Source organism: Hypomesus transpacificus, chromosome 11, assembly GCF_021917145.1.
Source record: "Hypomesus transpacificus isolate Combined female chromosome 11, fHypTra1, whole genome shotgun sequence".
Lineage (NCBI taxonomy): Eukaryota > Metazoa > Chordata > Actinopteri > Osmeriformes > Osmeridae > Hypomesus > Hypomesus transpacificus.
In genome coordinates, this window is record NC_061070.1 from 18,713,557 (window position 1) to 18,729,775 (window position 16,219).

At 51.4% G+C, this 16,219-nt stretch overlaps 1 protein-coding gene across 8 annotated transcripts in view; it reads left to right on the forward strand.

Moving 5' to 3' along the window:
• LOC124473509 overlaps positions 1–16,219 on the forward strand; it is a 37,501-nt gene that overhangs the window by 5,999 nt on the left and 15,283 nt on the right. For 7 of the 8 annotated variants that reach the window (XM_047029020.1, XM_047029013.1, XM_047029014.1 and 4 more), the window contains exons 4-19: positions 1,156–1,323; positions 1,464–1,655; positions 2,282–2,365; positions 4,672–4,790; positions 4,883–4,997; positions 5,102–5,173; positions 5,447–5,562; positions 6,775–6,910; positions 10,923–11,101; positions 11,490–11,706; positions 12,296–12,445; positions 12,635–12,784; positions 13,289–13,545; positions 15,323–15,461; positions 15,668–15,859; positions 15,998–16,150. In XM_047029020.1, coding sequence (XP_046884976.1) covers positions 1,156–1,323; positions 1,464–1,655; positions 2,282–2,365; positions 4,672–4,790; positions 4,883–4,997; positions 5,102–5,173; positions 5,447–5,562; positions 6,775–6,910; positions 10,923–11,101; positions 11,490–11,706; positions 12,296–12,445; positions 12,635–12,784; positions 13,289–13,545; positions 15,323–15,461; positions 15,668–15,859; positions 15,998–16,150 — 2,439 coding nt within the window. The remainder of the gene's footprint in view (positions 1–1,155; positions 1,324–1,463; positions 1,656–2,281; positions 2,366–4,671; positions 4,791–4,882; positions 4,998–5,101; positions 5,174–5,446; positions 5,563–6,774; positions 6,911–10,922; positions 11,102–11,489; positions 11,707–12,295; positions 12,446–12,634; positions 12,785–13,288; positions 13,546–15,322; positions 15,462–15,667; positions 15,860–15,997; positions 16,151–16,219) is intronic. The other variant, XM_047029017.1, reaches the window with a different exon arrangement.

The following is a 16,219-nucleotide window of genomic DNA, read 5'->3' on the forward strand; positions in this document are numbered from 1 at the left end:
AACATCTCACCACAGCTCTCTCACATGACGGAAGATGGAAGCTCTTCTGGAATAGAGGATTATTTAGCTGTTGCTCTGATACATGAGTCCTGGGAGACGTTAACACAGTACAGCACAGCATGGGGGTACAGATAAACAGAGACAGTCTAGTTTAACTTGGGGGTAAGAGACAAACAGAGACAGTCTAGTTAAACGTGGGGGTAAGAGACAAACAGAGACAGTCTAGTTTAACGTGGACGTCAAGTACACACCGTGCTCACCAGACTTCCCTTTCCATGTGAGGCTCAAGCTGTGGCTGGACATAAACAGACCATTGTTTTTGAGAGAACAGGAAGAAACAAAGACATAATCCACTTCCTGTATGAGGTCATGATTTGAGGCCAGTAATAGCATGCAAGGTGAGCATTGAGGCCTGTCTAGTCAAGTTTTCTTTCCTCGGTTCTTATACCTCTATTGCCCAAGGACACTCTTAAAACATAATTACTTTGATCTCTGAGAATAGGTGACATCATCCTTTGATTTCATGCAAAGATGGATTGTGTTTCTTGATTCAAAAGATGAGTTGAAGTAGATCCCAGATGGCTTCCAAACTACAACCTCACTGCACTCCTGGGGTTAGGAAGCATGTGTATCTCATCATCTCAGAAGCCAGTTCAGGAAACACACAAAGAACACCACGCACTCTGAGCCCTCTCCCCTTCAGATTAATACTCACACACACACAGATCCATACACACACACACACATCCACACACACACACACACACACACAGATACACACAAACACACACACACACAGATACACACACACAGAGATCCACACCACATACTTCTACTTCAGTTCTTTGTATTTTTCAGATCAGTGTTGGATTTGGTCCATTAACTAAAATGATTTATTGATTAATCTGATTGTTGACGTGGGTGGGCTTGAGACAACCATACACTGTGCTAGTAACAAGTCCAGGGCTGAGCCACCTAAGGATGCATGAGCCACCTCAGGATGCATGAGCCACCTCAGGATGCATGAGCCACCTCAGGATGCATGAGCCACCTCAGGATGCATGAGCTCTCACCAGTTTTGGAGGTCACAAACACAACAAACACACACACACTGTTAGCTAATGCTCTGGTCTCTGGTCTCCCTCTGTCTGGCAGGCAGAAGCTTGGATCAGAGCAAAGCTGCAGGACCTGAAGGATGGGGAAACGCAGCACTGCCCCCTACAGGACAGGCAGGAGATGCAGCACTGCCCCCTACAGGACAGGCAGGAGACACTCCACAGGGACCTCAGGGACTTTGAGAACACCCACATCCAGCTCACCCAGGTAACCGTACAAACCAAATGTTCCAAATAGCTTCAGCTAGCCTGTTTGCCTACCTAAACTCGGTTAGTATGTTCTGTTACATGTTCTGTGTCTGCTGTGTAAATGTCGATGCTGCTCAAGCCTGGTCCTCTGTCTACCAGACAGGACAGCAGCTCACCTGCCAGCTGAACCCCTCTGCAGACCACATCAGGAAGCAACTCAGCCAGCTCAAGGACCAATGGCAGACCTTGAAACAAACAGCAGACAGTCAGTCCAGGTCGGTGGGCGGAGCCCGGAACCTGCAGGAGTTCAACAAGAAAGTGGACAAGCTAGAGGCCTGGATAAAAGAAAAGGTGTGATCACTGTGTGAAACGTTTCTGTCTCTCTCCTTCCTGCTCTGTCTCGTCTCCTCTACCTCCTCTCCATCTGTCCTCTGGCTCTCCATCCATCTTCCTGTGGTCCCACAGGTCTCTGGTGTTTAGCAGTTCAGCTAAGCAGAGCGTGTTTTACCTTATCCTATGCTCACGGCTGTAAAACACTGGCCCCTCAAAATCTAAACAACCTCCACCTCAGGGTCCATCGTCTGGCTTTATACAGATTCAGGGGGATATACACTAGCTCATGGAGGGTTTGACTCAGGGGGATATACACTAGCTCATGGAGGGTTTGACTCAGGGGGATATACACTAGCTCATGGAGGGTTTGACTCAGGGGGATATACACTAGGTCATGGAGGGTTTGACTCAGGGGGATATACACTAGCTCATGGAGGGTTAGGGAGATATACACAGTGGGTATGAAAGTACAGATATTACAGGAAGCTTATTTACAGTAGCACTTCATATCCACCCCTGGGGAAAACACAACCTTTCGTATTTGTTTTCTGTGGAACAGCAGTAGACGATTCTGTAAGTGAAGGAAGGTTTAGTGTGTGAAGCCTCTGTAATGTGTAAAGAACTGGCATCTTCCTGGATCTCAGCAGGAGGAGTCGTCCCTGGTGAACCTGCTCAGAGGGAACATGGACAAGATGCAGCTGACCAGGAGAATCCTGGACTTGAAGCAGGTGAGCATCGTCAGGGGAGAGAGAGAGGGAAATATGATCATCTGTCTGTTCACTACCTAGCAGTACAGCATTACAGAACATTATAGTACATTATCACACTACATTACCACACTACATTACCACACTACACTACCACACTACATAACCACAATACAGCATCACAGAACATTGCAGTACATTATCACAGTACATTATCAAACTACATTACCACACTACATTACCACTCTACATTACCACAGTAAAGCATCACATAACATTACAGTACATTACCACAGTACATTATATTTACATATATTCATTTAGCAGACGCTTTCATCCAAAGCGACTTCCAAGAAAGAGCTTTACAAAAATGCATAGGTCAATGATCATTAACAACGAGATAACCCCAAAAACATTGTGGGTAGCCAAAACATGAACCATACATTTTGAAAAGCAAATGAGTGCCAATGGGAAGAAACGTTACCACACTACATTACCGCAGTACAGTATCACAGAACATTACCACACTACATTACCACAGTACAGTATCACAGAACATTACCACACTACATTACCACAGTACAGTATCACAGAACATTACCACACTACATTACCACAGTACAGTATCACAGAACATTACCACACTACATTACCACAGCACAGTATCAAAGAACATTACCATACTACATTACCACAGTACAGCACCACAGTACAGCACCACAGTACAACAGCACAGTACCACAGTACAGCACCACAGTACAACAGCACAGTACAGTACCACAGTACAACACCCCAGTACAACAGCACAGTACAGTACCACAGTACCACAGTACAACACCACAGTACAACCGCACAGTACAACAGCACAGTACAGTACCACAGTACCTCAGTACAGTACCACAGTACCACAGTACAGTACCTCAGTACAACAGCACAGTACAGTACCACAGTACCACAGTACAACAGCACAGTACAACAGCACAGTACAGTACCTCAGTACAACAGCACAGTACAGTACCACAGTACCACAGTACAGTACCTCAGTACAACAGCACAGTACAGTACCACAGTACCACAGTACAGTACCTCAGTACAACGGCACAGTACAGTACCACAGTACCACAGTACAACAGCACAGTACAACAGCACAGTACAGTACCTCAGTACAACAGCACAGTACAGTACCACAGTACCACAGTACAACAGCACAGTACAGTACCACAGTACCACAGTACAGTACCTCAGTACAACAGCACAGTACCAAAAATGCATAGGTCAATGACCATTAACAACGAGATAACCCCAAAAACATTGTGGGTAGCCAAAACATGAACCATACATTTTGAAAAGCAAATGAGTGCCAATGGGAAGAAACGTTACCACACTACATTACCGCAGTACAGTATCACAGAACATTACCACACTACATTACCACAGTACAGTATCACAGAACATTACCACACTACATTACCACAGTACAGTATCACAGAACATTACCACACTACATTACCACAGTACAGTATCACAGAACATTACCACACTACATTACCACAGCACAGTATCAAAGAACATTACCATACTACAGCACCACAGTACAGCACCACAGTACAACAGCACAGTACCACAGTACAGCACCACAGTACAACAGCACAGTACAGTACCACAGTACAACACCACAGTACAACAGCACAGTACAGTACCACAGTACCACAGTACAGCACCACAGTACAACAGCACAGTACAACAGCACAGTACAGTACCACAGTACCTCAGTACAGTACCACAGTACCACAGTACAGTACCACAGTACCACAGTACAGTACCTCAGTACAACAGCACAGTACAGTACCACAGTACCACAGTACAACAGCACAGTACAGCAGCACAGTGCAGTACCTCAGTACAACAGCACAGTACAGTACCACAGTACCACAGTACAACAGCACAGTACAGTACCACAGTACCACAGTACAGTACCTCAGTACAACAGCACAGTACAGTACCACAGTACCACAGTACAGTACCTCAGTACAACAGCACAGTACAGTACCACAGTACCACAGTACAACAGCACAGTACAACAGCACAGTACAGTACCTCAGTACAACAGCACAGTACAGTACCACAGTACAACAGCACAGTACAGTACCACAGTACCACAGTACAGTACCTCAGTACAACAGCACAGTACAGTACCACAGTACCACAGTACAGTACCTCAGTACAACAGCACAGTACAGTACCACAGTACCACAGTACAGTACCTCAGTACAGTGCCCCTTAGGGCAGCAGCAGTCATACAGAGGATCTCTGGTGTCGTCCTGCAGGATGAGCAGCTTTACAGGAGCCTGCATGAGGAGGTCAACCACCTGGCCCTGCAGCTGGAGAAGCAGGGGAAGACCGAGGGCAGGAACATCTCCGCCAGGAAGAAACACCTCAACAAGATGTATGGGCTGACCTCTGACCCCTAGATCACCTCTAGATCACAAGATACCTCTAAAGATAGTGTTGGAGCTTGAACTTGTATTGTGTTTGCAGGTGGCTGAAGATCCAGTCTAATCTGAAGGACTTTCATGAGCACCTCCAGCTGGCTCTGGAAGTGTCCTCCTTCTACCAGCAAGCAGACAACATCCTGTTTGCCATCAACAACATGGTAAGTTGACAGAATGTAATCTATTGTTCGTAAGTACTGTAAGTTGTGATGTATGGCTCTAAACATCCTCATCACTCTCCCCTCTGCTTGGTTCTTCTGTTTAGAGGAAAAGCACTTCCAAAGCCCAGGAGACTAATGGGGACAGAGAAGTCCGTGAGATAGCCAGCCACATCATGGTGAGCAACACGTTCTGTTCCTGTATAGCCAGCCATATCATGGTGAGCAACACGTTCTGCTCCTGTATAGCCAGCCATATCATGGTGAGCAACACGTTCTGCTCCTGTATAGCCAGCCACATCATGGTGAGCAACACGTTCTGCTCCTGTATAGCCAGCCACATCATGGTGAGCAACACGTTCTGCTCATGTATATGTTATTGACGAAGCTCCACTACTCCAGGGTTTCTCTCCTCGTTCATGTGTTTGACCTTTGACCTTCTCCAAATGCAGATGCTGGACGTGAGCGCTTCTCAACTGTCCAACCTCCACCCTGCCCTGGTGGCTCATGTGGCTCACAGGCAGACAGAGGTGAAGGAGAGCTGGGCACTCCTCCAGAAGGCTATCAGGTACACACCCAGAAAATAACATTGGCAATGTTTAGTATAAACAGGTAAACATTGGTATGGTCGGTTAGCGGTTACACGGTTCATTGTGAGCTTCCCTCCAGCGTTGTACCCTTCTCAATACGACAGCACTGGAGTCTGCAGGTAGACCCGCTCCAAACAATAATGAGTTGTGTTTAAAGTGCATTGGTGGATTCTTTCCACCTTGATTAGCTTGTTTGGTTTGGGATTTATTCAGTTCCTGTTCCAACAAGTTCCTGTTAAAGACAAGGATGTACCTGTGCTGAACGGAACATACTTTTACACTCCACTTAGAACCTTCATCTTTAAACTGCGTTCATGAGAACAGGCTTCTAGTTAGTCAAGCAGGTTTGTTTAGCAAACAGACTCCTTACTCTTCAGATCTGGCCATAGGCTCACACCATCTGATCAAGTTAAGCTGAAACATGTTTACAAAAATATTTAGCAGAATGTATTCCCTGAGCTAACTATTAGTGAGTTTACAAACATCCAGACATTTACTGCATGGCAAATTTTCTTTGGTAAGATAATATATACTTGGCTGATTTTGGACGTTAGCTTAGCTGGGATTGCAACTTGTACTGTTTAGACGTTTAAAAGTGAACATATGTTGAGGAAATTGTAGATGACATCTGCATTATTTGGTGTTCCACTCTAAATGGTTAATGTTCAGTATGAAGAATGGAACATTTAACATTTAGCCAACTGAAATAATGTCCTACATTTCGACAAGCTTTCACACAAGGTTATGTTACCCCCCAAAAGGTTTTGGTTCGACCTCCAGAACTACTGAAAGGTTCCTGGTATTTCACCAGATTACTTCCAAGCAAACGGCATCAGAAATCTCAGTAATAAAACACTTTTATTTTCCAGTGATGTTAACAGTACGCTTTCCCCTTTTACCACAAACATTGAATCATGTTTTGCACGTACATAAATAAAACTTGATTGATTTAGGTCTCCAGCCTGAAGTTTCCCAAACATTTCTCACGGCCTTAGCCTCATGTCTGTGGTCTATCTTTAGATCCCACATCTTACATCATGCTCCTTCTCTTATCTCTGGCTTTTCATGGACATTTTGGCTCCACACTGTCAGAATATTTGGGTCCTTTAATGAGGTTCTATGCTGGGCCTTGAGGGCAGTGAGTCTGAAGCTGATGACAGGTTTAGCTCACCATGCTGCTCTCTCCACAGGAGCTCAACATTCACCAGGGAAGACTCCGACCCCACAACCCCAGCCAGAGAACTGCAGTGCACCCTGGGAATTGAGGCGCACAGGATCCTGGGAAAAGAGGTGAAAGAGGAGCAGAATCGACTGACAGGCTCTGTGGTGCGTGTCTTGGTATTCAGCTTAACCAGACTAACCACAGCTTTCTTCAGGGAGAACCAGCCTCCTAGCAGAGGGATATCAGGTCAGCTGGTCTCTCTTCAGCCTTCACCTTACAGACGATAGCCTGACAAACAGCATCCTGTGGCTCTGAGGATCGTGACGCAATTGTCCCTGTTCTTTGGACAGACCTGACTAACTGTTTACCCAGGTTGTCCAAATACCCATGTGTTAGGAAGCAGGAGAGGATCCAGACTACTTGAGGTCTGTTTAGGCTCAGTTTTATTACACTCTTCACTATCTCCCAACAACGTCCAGGCTGTCTGCGCTAGAAATCTCACACAACACATAGGGAGATCGTTCAGAGGTGTTATGTACTCTGGCGCAAGAAATTCTAACTTTTCCATGAAAAATGTAATGTTGTGATGGGCAGCGTAGGTGCAGGGAGAGCCAGGGAACACGGGCCTCTTCCTTAACCACAGAATGTTAATAGTTTTCATATCCTTTGACATTACGGTTAGAAAAACATCTGGGGGCTTTTAACCGGCGTAACATAAGTACACTCTCATTGGATGAATGCAGTATTAATAGACAGTGGTTCGTCAGCATGTGGTGCTGAGAGGGTGTGGATTCTCTTAGCTCAACACTCTTCCTCCTGGAGTCTGACACACACTTCACAGTCTGGAGCCCCCAGGACCATTACCAGAACCTACAGCAAACACTGTTCACTGTCTTTTGGGATATGGGGTTTTGGTCAATTGAACTTGACCAGAGAGTGTTTAATAATACAGTCATTATGTTTATATTTAGTCATTTATGTTTGTGCGGGCTCAGAAACTGAATGCACAGTGTGAGTGTTCAGCCTCCGCCTCTGGGGGAGAAGGTAGTCTCTACTCCTGCTAACCCAATCCTGGCACCTGTCTCTCCTCTCCTCCCTGTCTAACCTCTCCTCTCCTCCCTGTCTAGTCTCTCCTCAGACAGGCAGACAGACAGACAGACAGACAGAAATAACCTGGATCCAGTCGTGTCTCGCCTCCTGCAGGCCTCCTGGCTTTGTGATGCTGTACTGCTAAGTAGTGAACAGACAGGCTGTGTGCTGGAGTGACATTTTTCCCTCCTCCTTTCCTCCTCCTCTCCTCTCCTCCTTGCCCCCTCCTCCTCTCCTCTCCTCCTCATCGCCCCCTCCTCCTCACCCCCTCGTCTTCTCCTCCTCCTCACCCCCTCCTCCTCCTCTCCTACTCACCCCTCCTCCTCTCCTCCTCCTCACCCCCTCCTCCTCCTCTCCTCCACACCCCCGCCTCCTCCTCTCCTCCTCACCCCCTCGTCCTCTCCTCCTCCTCCTCACCCCCTCCTCTTCACCCCCTCACAACAGTGGCTGTTTGTATGGCTGGCAGGGTTACCTAGATGCTGTATCTGTGGGAGCCTGGCTCATTACTCTTCCTGGAAGGTTTGATGGGAAGTCCTCAGCAGAACCTCAGTTCTGAAGGCCTGTGTGCCAGCTCCACCCACTAGTTAGCCTGCCGGCTGTTTCTATCCCGGTTTCACAACATGTTGGTCCGACTCTGGGGAGCGCTCCACTCATTACAGGTTGTTGAGGATTGGATGGACCGGACACAGCTGCCTGGGTCTTTAGGATGGATAATCACACATTCACATGCACACACACACACACACTCAGAACACACACACACTCAGAACACACACTGACTCCTTAATCAGCTTGTCTTCTGTGCCATTCTATGTGTCGACAGTACGCGTTCATATTTACAGGGATGCATGTTGGTGCGTGATCATGATAGCTTTGGGTTACTGTCAGCAGCAAGTGTGGCCTCTGGTCTGGTTGCTTGAGACAAATGAAAAAAAAAAAATGAACAAATGGACAGTGCCAATACCTGTGTCTAACAGCAGCCAGCTGCAGAGGTTGCAGACCAGATGAGCAGGGCACCCTGGTGGACATCCCACAGACACACAGGAGGGGAGAGAGAGAGGGGAGAGAGAGAGGGGGGAGAGAGAGGGGGGAGAGAGAGGGTTCAAATACTGACTGAGGAAAGAAAGTTAAGGATTCAGCAGGAGAGGAGAGCAGCAGACCATGGGGGAGTGAGGATGATTGTTAAAGAACATCAGAGAGGCCCACATCAGAGACGTCTGCTTCCCCTGGTGAGACTGATCATGTGACATGAATTTCCTCATGAAGGGGGGGGGGGGGCAGCGGGGTCGTTCTGTTTCAGCTGGAGTTGTCTACAGTGGAGAGCGCTGGGGGGATGACGGACGGAAGCACATATCTGGAGAGGAGACGTCAGCCAGGGTTATCCAGCCTGTCAGCCACATTAGCCTGGTTGTTATGTTAACACTTTGAATACATAAATACTCCCATAACAGTGTGTTTCTCAGGGTAGTTCAGTCTGGCCTGCGCAGTGATTGGCATGTTTGTAAATGATGTTGGACTTTACGGACGTTACGGCCTCTCCTTCAAGAGCCGTGGAGACGCGTTACCGTGGAGACGCGTTCCCGTGGAGACGCGTTCCCGTGGAGAAGTGTTCCCATGCTGTGTGACTCTCTCCTTCAGCTGGCTGTGCTGTGTGCTATATGACCAACATTTCTACCACATGTGCTGAGTGCTAAGTGTGTCTGGTGGCTGTGCTGAGTGCTAGGTGTGTCTGGGGCTGTGCTGTGTGTCTGGGGCTGTGCTGTGTGTCTGGTGTGTCTGGGGCTGTGCTGTGTGTCTGGTGTGTCTGGTGGCTGTGCTGAGTGCTAGGTGTGTCTGGTGGCTGTGCTGAGTGCTAGGTGTGGCTGTGCTGAGTGCTAGGTGTGTCTGGGGCTGTGCTGTGTGTCTGGGGCTGTGCTGTGTGTCTGGTGTGTCTGGGGCTGTGCTGTGTGTCTGGTGTGTCTGGTGGCTGTGCTGAGTGCTAGGTGTGTCTGGGGCTGTGCTGTGTTCTAGGTGTGGCTGTGCTGAGTGCTAGGTGTGTCTGGGGCTGTGCTGTGTGTCTGGGGCTGTGCTGTGTGTCTGGTGTGTCTGGGGCTGTGCTGTGTGTCTGGTGTGTCTGGTGGCTGTGCTGAGTGCTAGGTGTGTCTGGGGCTGTGCTGTGTTCTAGGTGTGTCTGGGGCTGTGCTGTGTGGTCCTTGGTCTCTGCAGCTGATGGGAGGGCGACTCTCCAGACCCTCAGCCTTGGCTTGACATCCCATCCAGGAATAATCCAAACACCAGAGTAGCTCTCTCATTGTTCAGACCTGAGCTCTCTGCTGCCAGGGCCTTTAGCCACCCCCGCCCCTACCTGAGTGCTTGTTAAACAGTCTCACTGCCAGCTGACAAATCTTAATATATTCTTGACAAAGTCCATTGCAGTGGCCCCTTCCCCGAGTCCCCTCCAGAGAGAAGTAGGGTTGGTGCTGCTGGGATGTGGATGTGAAGCTGAAAAAACACGAGTTGTAGTTTAATGGGACGGCTGAGAGAGGGGGGTGAGGGTGGTGCTGAGGGTGGAGCTCAGGGTGGAGCTGAGGGTGGAGCTGAGGGTGGAGCTGAGGGTGGTGCTGAGGGTGGTGCTGAGGGTGGAGCTGAGGGTGTTGCTGAGGGTGGAGCTGAGGGTGGTGCTGAGGGTGGAGCTCAGGGTGGAGCTGAGGGTGGTGCTGAGGGTGGAGCTGAGGGTGGAGCTGAGGGGTTGTAGATGAAGCTGTAGTCGCTGCTCTTGTCATCAGAGGGGTGAAGCACATGTTGATGTTGAGATGAGTAATGAGTTTGAAACATGTTCTTCCAGCTCTGTGAAGTCTGCTTTCAACTGGAGCTTGCATCACACAGCTTGCATCCCTGTGTTGTCCATCCTCCAGCCGCATGGCAACGTTCGAGTCCATGGGCTGCTATTGCAACAGCACGTAGTGGAATGATCTCTCTGTCTCTCTAGCTCTTGTCGTGTCGTTCTTTGTGCGATGACGTGTTTATGTTTCAGGTCAGTTTCTATTGGCTGACGTCCTGCTGACATGGTTGTGGTGTGTGACACTGGTCTGTTGTGTGTCTTCTCAGGGTGGAGGAGGTGGAGGAGGTGGAGGTGTCTGCGAGGGCAGCAGGAGAGACCTGATCTGCCCAGACGAGGACCAGAGGACCTCCTCTCTGATCTGCCCAGACGATGACCAGAGGACCTCCTCTCTCCCTGGACACGCCCCGGCAGGTGTCATCACCAGATGTCCATCAGACTGGGATAGGTGACAGTTCAGCCTGATTTGGCAGCTCTCTCTGTCTCTCTCTGCCTCTCTCTGTCTCTGTCTGTCTCTCTCTCTCTGTTGTAGCAACCCAGGGGACTTGAAGGCCCGATACACAATAAAATAGCACTCCGACTCTTGGGGTTAACATAAACTGGTCTTTACTCTCTCTCTCTCTCTCTCTCTCTCTCTCTGTCTCCCTCTCTCTGTCTCTCTGTCTCCCTCTCTCTGCCTCTCTCTTTGTTTCTCTTTGTCTCTCTATGTCTCTCTCTCTGCCTCTCTCTTTGTTTCTCTTTGTCTCTCTATGTCTCTCTATGTCTCTCTCTCTGTCTCTCTCCCTCATTGTGTCCTAAGTCCTAATTAGAGTCTCATGTCTGTGTTTCCCCTGCAGCATGAAACAGAGAGCCGAGCCACGGGGTTCAGGGCGGCAGCTCCCCCACACCCAGCTCCCCCACACCCAGCTCCCCCACACCCAGCTCCCCCACACCCAGCTCCCCCACACCCAGCTCCCCCACACACAGCTCCCCCACACACAGCTCCCCCACACCCAGCTCCCCCACACCCAGCTCCCACACCAGCTCCACAAGTTCACCCTGTCTGCAGACAAGGTACGTGATCCCCCCTGCAGCACCTGGGTGAAACACACCTAGATCAACCACACCTGGTTTGGTTTACAGGATTAGGACAACAGGTCACTGCTGGATGACGTAAGATACTGTAACATGAGATGTTGAAGTCTGATTGAACCTCAACGCTGCAACAGCTACTTTGATGAGAACACATTTTAGACGTGTTCTACAAATTCCTCATCTGCAAGTACTCCTCAATTACCGCATGATTGTTATGCAACTGCCCACAAGTTACGCAACAACTCTGTAATCAATTCCACAATAATTATCATACCACTAATATTATACAACTAGCAGGCAGTCATGTCTGCAGCTGGTGTTGTAGAGCTGGCTTAGACCGCATCCTGTTTCACGTCCAGGGAGCGTCCTGAGAGCGTGGACTGTGAGCAGGCAGAGTGTGGGACTGAAAGGTCTTCCAGCCAGGATGAGACAGAGATCCTGGATCCTACAGGTTACCTAACCTCTCCTTCACTGTTTGTCTGCTAAACCTCTCTCCTCTCTGTTTTCTTCTCTTCACCTCCCCCCTCCCCCCTTCCCTCGTCTCCCCCCACCCCCCTCCCCTCTCCAGACCCTGTCCTGGCTGAAGGACAACGTTGCCATGGCTACACAGGTGTGCTCCCTGGTGGGTGAGGAGGGTGTGGAGGCGGCCAGGAGGCGTCAGGACCTGCTGGAGCAGGAGATCCTCTCCAACAGAGCTCGCATCGAGGTGGTCAAGAAGGTAAACACAGGGCTGTCTGGACACACATGACTTCCACTGTGGGACACTGCTTTTCCAGTGTACAGCATCATGGATAGGGTGACTTGTTTGGTTCTGCCAAGAATCTAATGTTCCATGACCTGAGCTCCTCCACCCTGACTTGAGACTTGGTCGGAGTCTGTCCTCACGTCCCCCTTGCGCCCCCTGCAGGAGGGCCGGGGCCTGGTGCTGGCCCGGCACCCTGGCAGCTCCAGAATCCAGAGCTTCCTGGAGCAGCTGGAGGAACTGTGGGACGAGCTGAGCAGGAGACACCAGAGGAACGCTGCCATCCTGCTGGCCTCAGAGGAGCTGGGTTTCAGAGTGAGGACCACCTCCACCCTCACCTCCACCCTCACCTCCACCCTCACCTCCACCCTCACCTCCACCCGCACCTCACCTCCACCCGCACCTCCACCCTCACCTCACCTCCACCCGCACCTCACCTCCACCCGCACCTCCACCCTCACCTCCACCCTCACCTCACCTCCACCCGCACCTCACCTCCACCTGCACCTCACCTCCACCCGCACCTCACCTCCACCCGCACCTCCACCCTCACCTCCACCCGCACCTCACCTCCACCCGCACCTCACCTCCACCCGCACCTCAACCCTCACCTCACCTCCACCCGCACCTCACCTCCACCCGCACCTACACCCCCACCTCCAACCTCACCTCCACCCCTCACCTCCACCTCCACTTCACCTCCACCCTCACCTCACATCCACCCTCACCTCCACCCTCACCTCCACCCCTAAATCATTAAATGGATGATGTGCTTTTCCCAAGCCTGTACTGACCTCTCCTCCTCCCCCCTCTCCACAGGCTGTGAAGGTACTGCAGACACTGGGCAGCCTGGAGGCCTGGCTGGAGTCTGTGGAGCTGTCCATGAGGGAGTCCTCCCTGGCCAGGGACCCCGAGACCATGAGCGGGGCCGAGCGGGAGAGTCGTCTGCTGGAGAGGGAGGTGGCGGCACGGGGCCTGGAGCTGGAAGCCCTCCGGAGGGAGGTGGAGCAGCTCAGCAGCCAGAGACACCCCCACACAGAGCAGCTCCCAGCCCGCATGGAGCAGGTGGAGGACAAGTGAGTGGAGGAGGTCATAGGGGAGGCAAGGGAAGGAGGTAGAGAGGAAGGGAGGGACGGGGTGAGAGGCAGAGTCCTCTCTAACTCTCTTACTTGTGTGGTCAGAGGAGGTTCGTGTTAAGGATTCGTTTTAACATGCAGGCTGTGTCCTGTGGTTTTGGAGTTGGTAATGGGATGGAAAGAAAGTATGAATTTTGTCAGTGTTTCCAAGTGGTCGCAAAGTTTACCTTGCCAATACTGTATGATATACAGGATCAAATAGGGAGAAGGTTATTCATAAAATCCAAGCCTCTAATTTAATGAAAACAACAAGCTCACCCAATAAACCACAAAAATGTTTATTCATAGAACTCACAAGAAGGTTTTAGACTCTGTATAACCTGGCTCAATCCTCCATGCCCTCATTCATACAGAGGCTGGGGATATTCATTCATGATTCATGAAGCACGTAGGGCAGATCCCTCCTGGAGGTGTCGGGCAGTCTGAGAGGGGGGGAGGCAGGAGGGCAGGGGGAGAGGCAGGAGGGGAGGGGGGGAGGCAGGAGGGGAGGGGGCAGTCTGAGAGGGGGGGAGGCAGGAGGGGGAGGGGGGGAGGCAGGGGGGGGAGGGGAGGGGGGGAGGCAGGAGGGGAGGGGGGGAGGCAGGAGGGGAGGGGGGGAGGCAGGAGGGGAGGGGGGGGAGGCAGGAGGGGAGGGGGCAGTCTGAGAGGGGGGGAGGCAGCAGGGGGAGGGGGGGAGGCAGGGGGGGAGGGGGGAAGGCAGGAGGGGAGGGGGGGAGGCAGGAGGGGAGGGGGGGAGGCAGGAGGGGAGGGGGGAAGGCAGGAGGGGAGGGGGGAAGGCAGGAGGGGAGGGGGGGAGGCAGGAGGGGAGGGGGGAAGGCAGGAGGGGAGGGGGGGAGGCAGGAGGGGAGGGGGGGAGGCAGGAGGGGAGGGGGGGAGGCAGGAGGGGAGGGGGCAGTCTGAGAGGTTTATCTGCGGGTAGATCTGCTCTCCTCACCAGCTGGAGGATAGAAGCACTGATGACATCATTGTTTAACGCTGCGAGTGGCTCAACTGAAGGGTAATCAGTTCTGGAAAGTACCTTGTCACTTCTCTCCACCTACCAACCGTGAGCGTATCCCAGGGATGGACAGTACCTTGTCACTTCTCTCCACCTACCAACCGTGAGCGTATCCCAGGGATGGACAGTACCTTGTCACTTCTCTCCACCTACCAACCGTGAGCGTATCCCAGGGATGGACAGTACCTTGTCACTTCTCTCCACCTACCAACCGTGAGCGTATCCCAGGGATGGACAGAGTACTTTGTCCCGCCATGTATATATCTGAAAGAAATATGATGTATGAACTTGAGATAAACAGTGCTTATGCAAGATTAAATGTCTTCTGGCTGGTGTCTCTGGTCTCTGGCAGGCTGATTCTCTGGCAGGCTGATTCTCTGGCAGGCTGGTTCTCTGGCAGGCTGGGTCTGTGGCAGGCTGGTTCTCTGGCAGGCTGGGTCTCTGGCAGGCTGATTCTCTGGCAGGCTGGGTCTCTGGCAGGCTGGGTCTGTGGCAGGCTGGTTCTCTGGCAGGCTGGGTCTCTGGCAGGCTGATTCTCTGGCAGGCTGGGTCTCTGGCAGGCTTATTCTCTGTCAGGCTGGTCCTCTGAGAAGTGTGGATGTACAGCCTGAAGAGCAGTTACCTCAGAGTTAATGTTTTCCCTCTGTGTGTGTGCATGTGTGTGCGTGTGTGTGTGTGTGCATGTGTGTGTGTGTGCGTGCGCGCGTGTGCGTGCTCCAGGTACCGGCGTGTCCAGAGTGCGCTGGCCCAGCAGTGCTCAGAGCTGCAGGACGCACGCATGCTGACAGAGTTCCTGGAGCGGGTGGAGCTGGAGGAGAACCAGGCGGGCAGGGGGAGTCCTGACAGCAGCTCAGAGCAGGTAAGGCAAGGCTGCCTCTGCTGTCACTCAACATTCTGTGGTTGGGAGAATGCGTTGACCTATAAAGTATAATGCATATATACAGTGAATAAACTGCAGGCTTTTGTCACATGTTCTCCTCTTTGTCTGGTTTAGTCAAATACATTTGTAGATGTAAAGTAATTTAGTGAGTCAAAAACAAGTGTGCGTTTGTCCGTGTCTCCCAGCCTCTCTCTGGAGAGCTCGTCTCCACGGCAGCTTTGCTGGGCCTTCAGCGGGCCGGGGGGGCACCCCTGCTGCAGAGCATGGGAGACCCTGTGGAAGAGCTGCGTGAGGCTGTGGAGATGCTGAACCACACGGTGAGGGAGCGAGGCCGGAGCCAGAGCCACGACCAGGCTGTCCTGGAGCTGCTCAGCAGGGTAGGAGACCACACCCTCATGATGGTGGTAGTCATGGTGACGATGATGATGGTAGTCACGGTGATGATGTTGGGGATGCTGATGGTAGTCATGGTGATGCTGATGGTAGTCATGGTGATGGCGTCCTGTGGCATGCAGCACGCAGGCGTGGCGCTCCGTGTGCAGGAGCGTGTGGCCCGCAGCAGGGAGCTGGGCGGGGCCGTGCTGCAGCAAGAGGCCGACATGGTGGTGAAGTGTGAACCAGACCACTGTGGCCTGGAGGGACTGCAGGAGGAACAGGAGCAGCAGGAGGTGAGATACACTGCCATCACACACACTGCCATCACACACACTGCCATCACACACACTGCCATCACACAC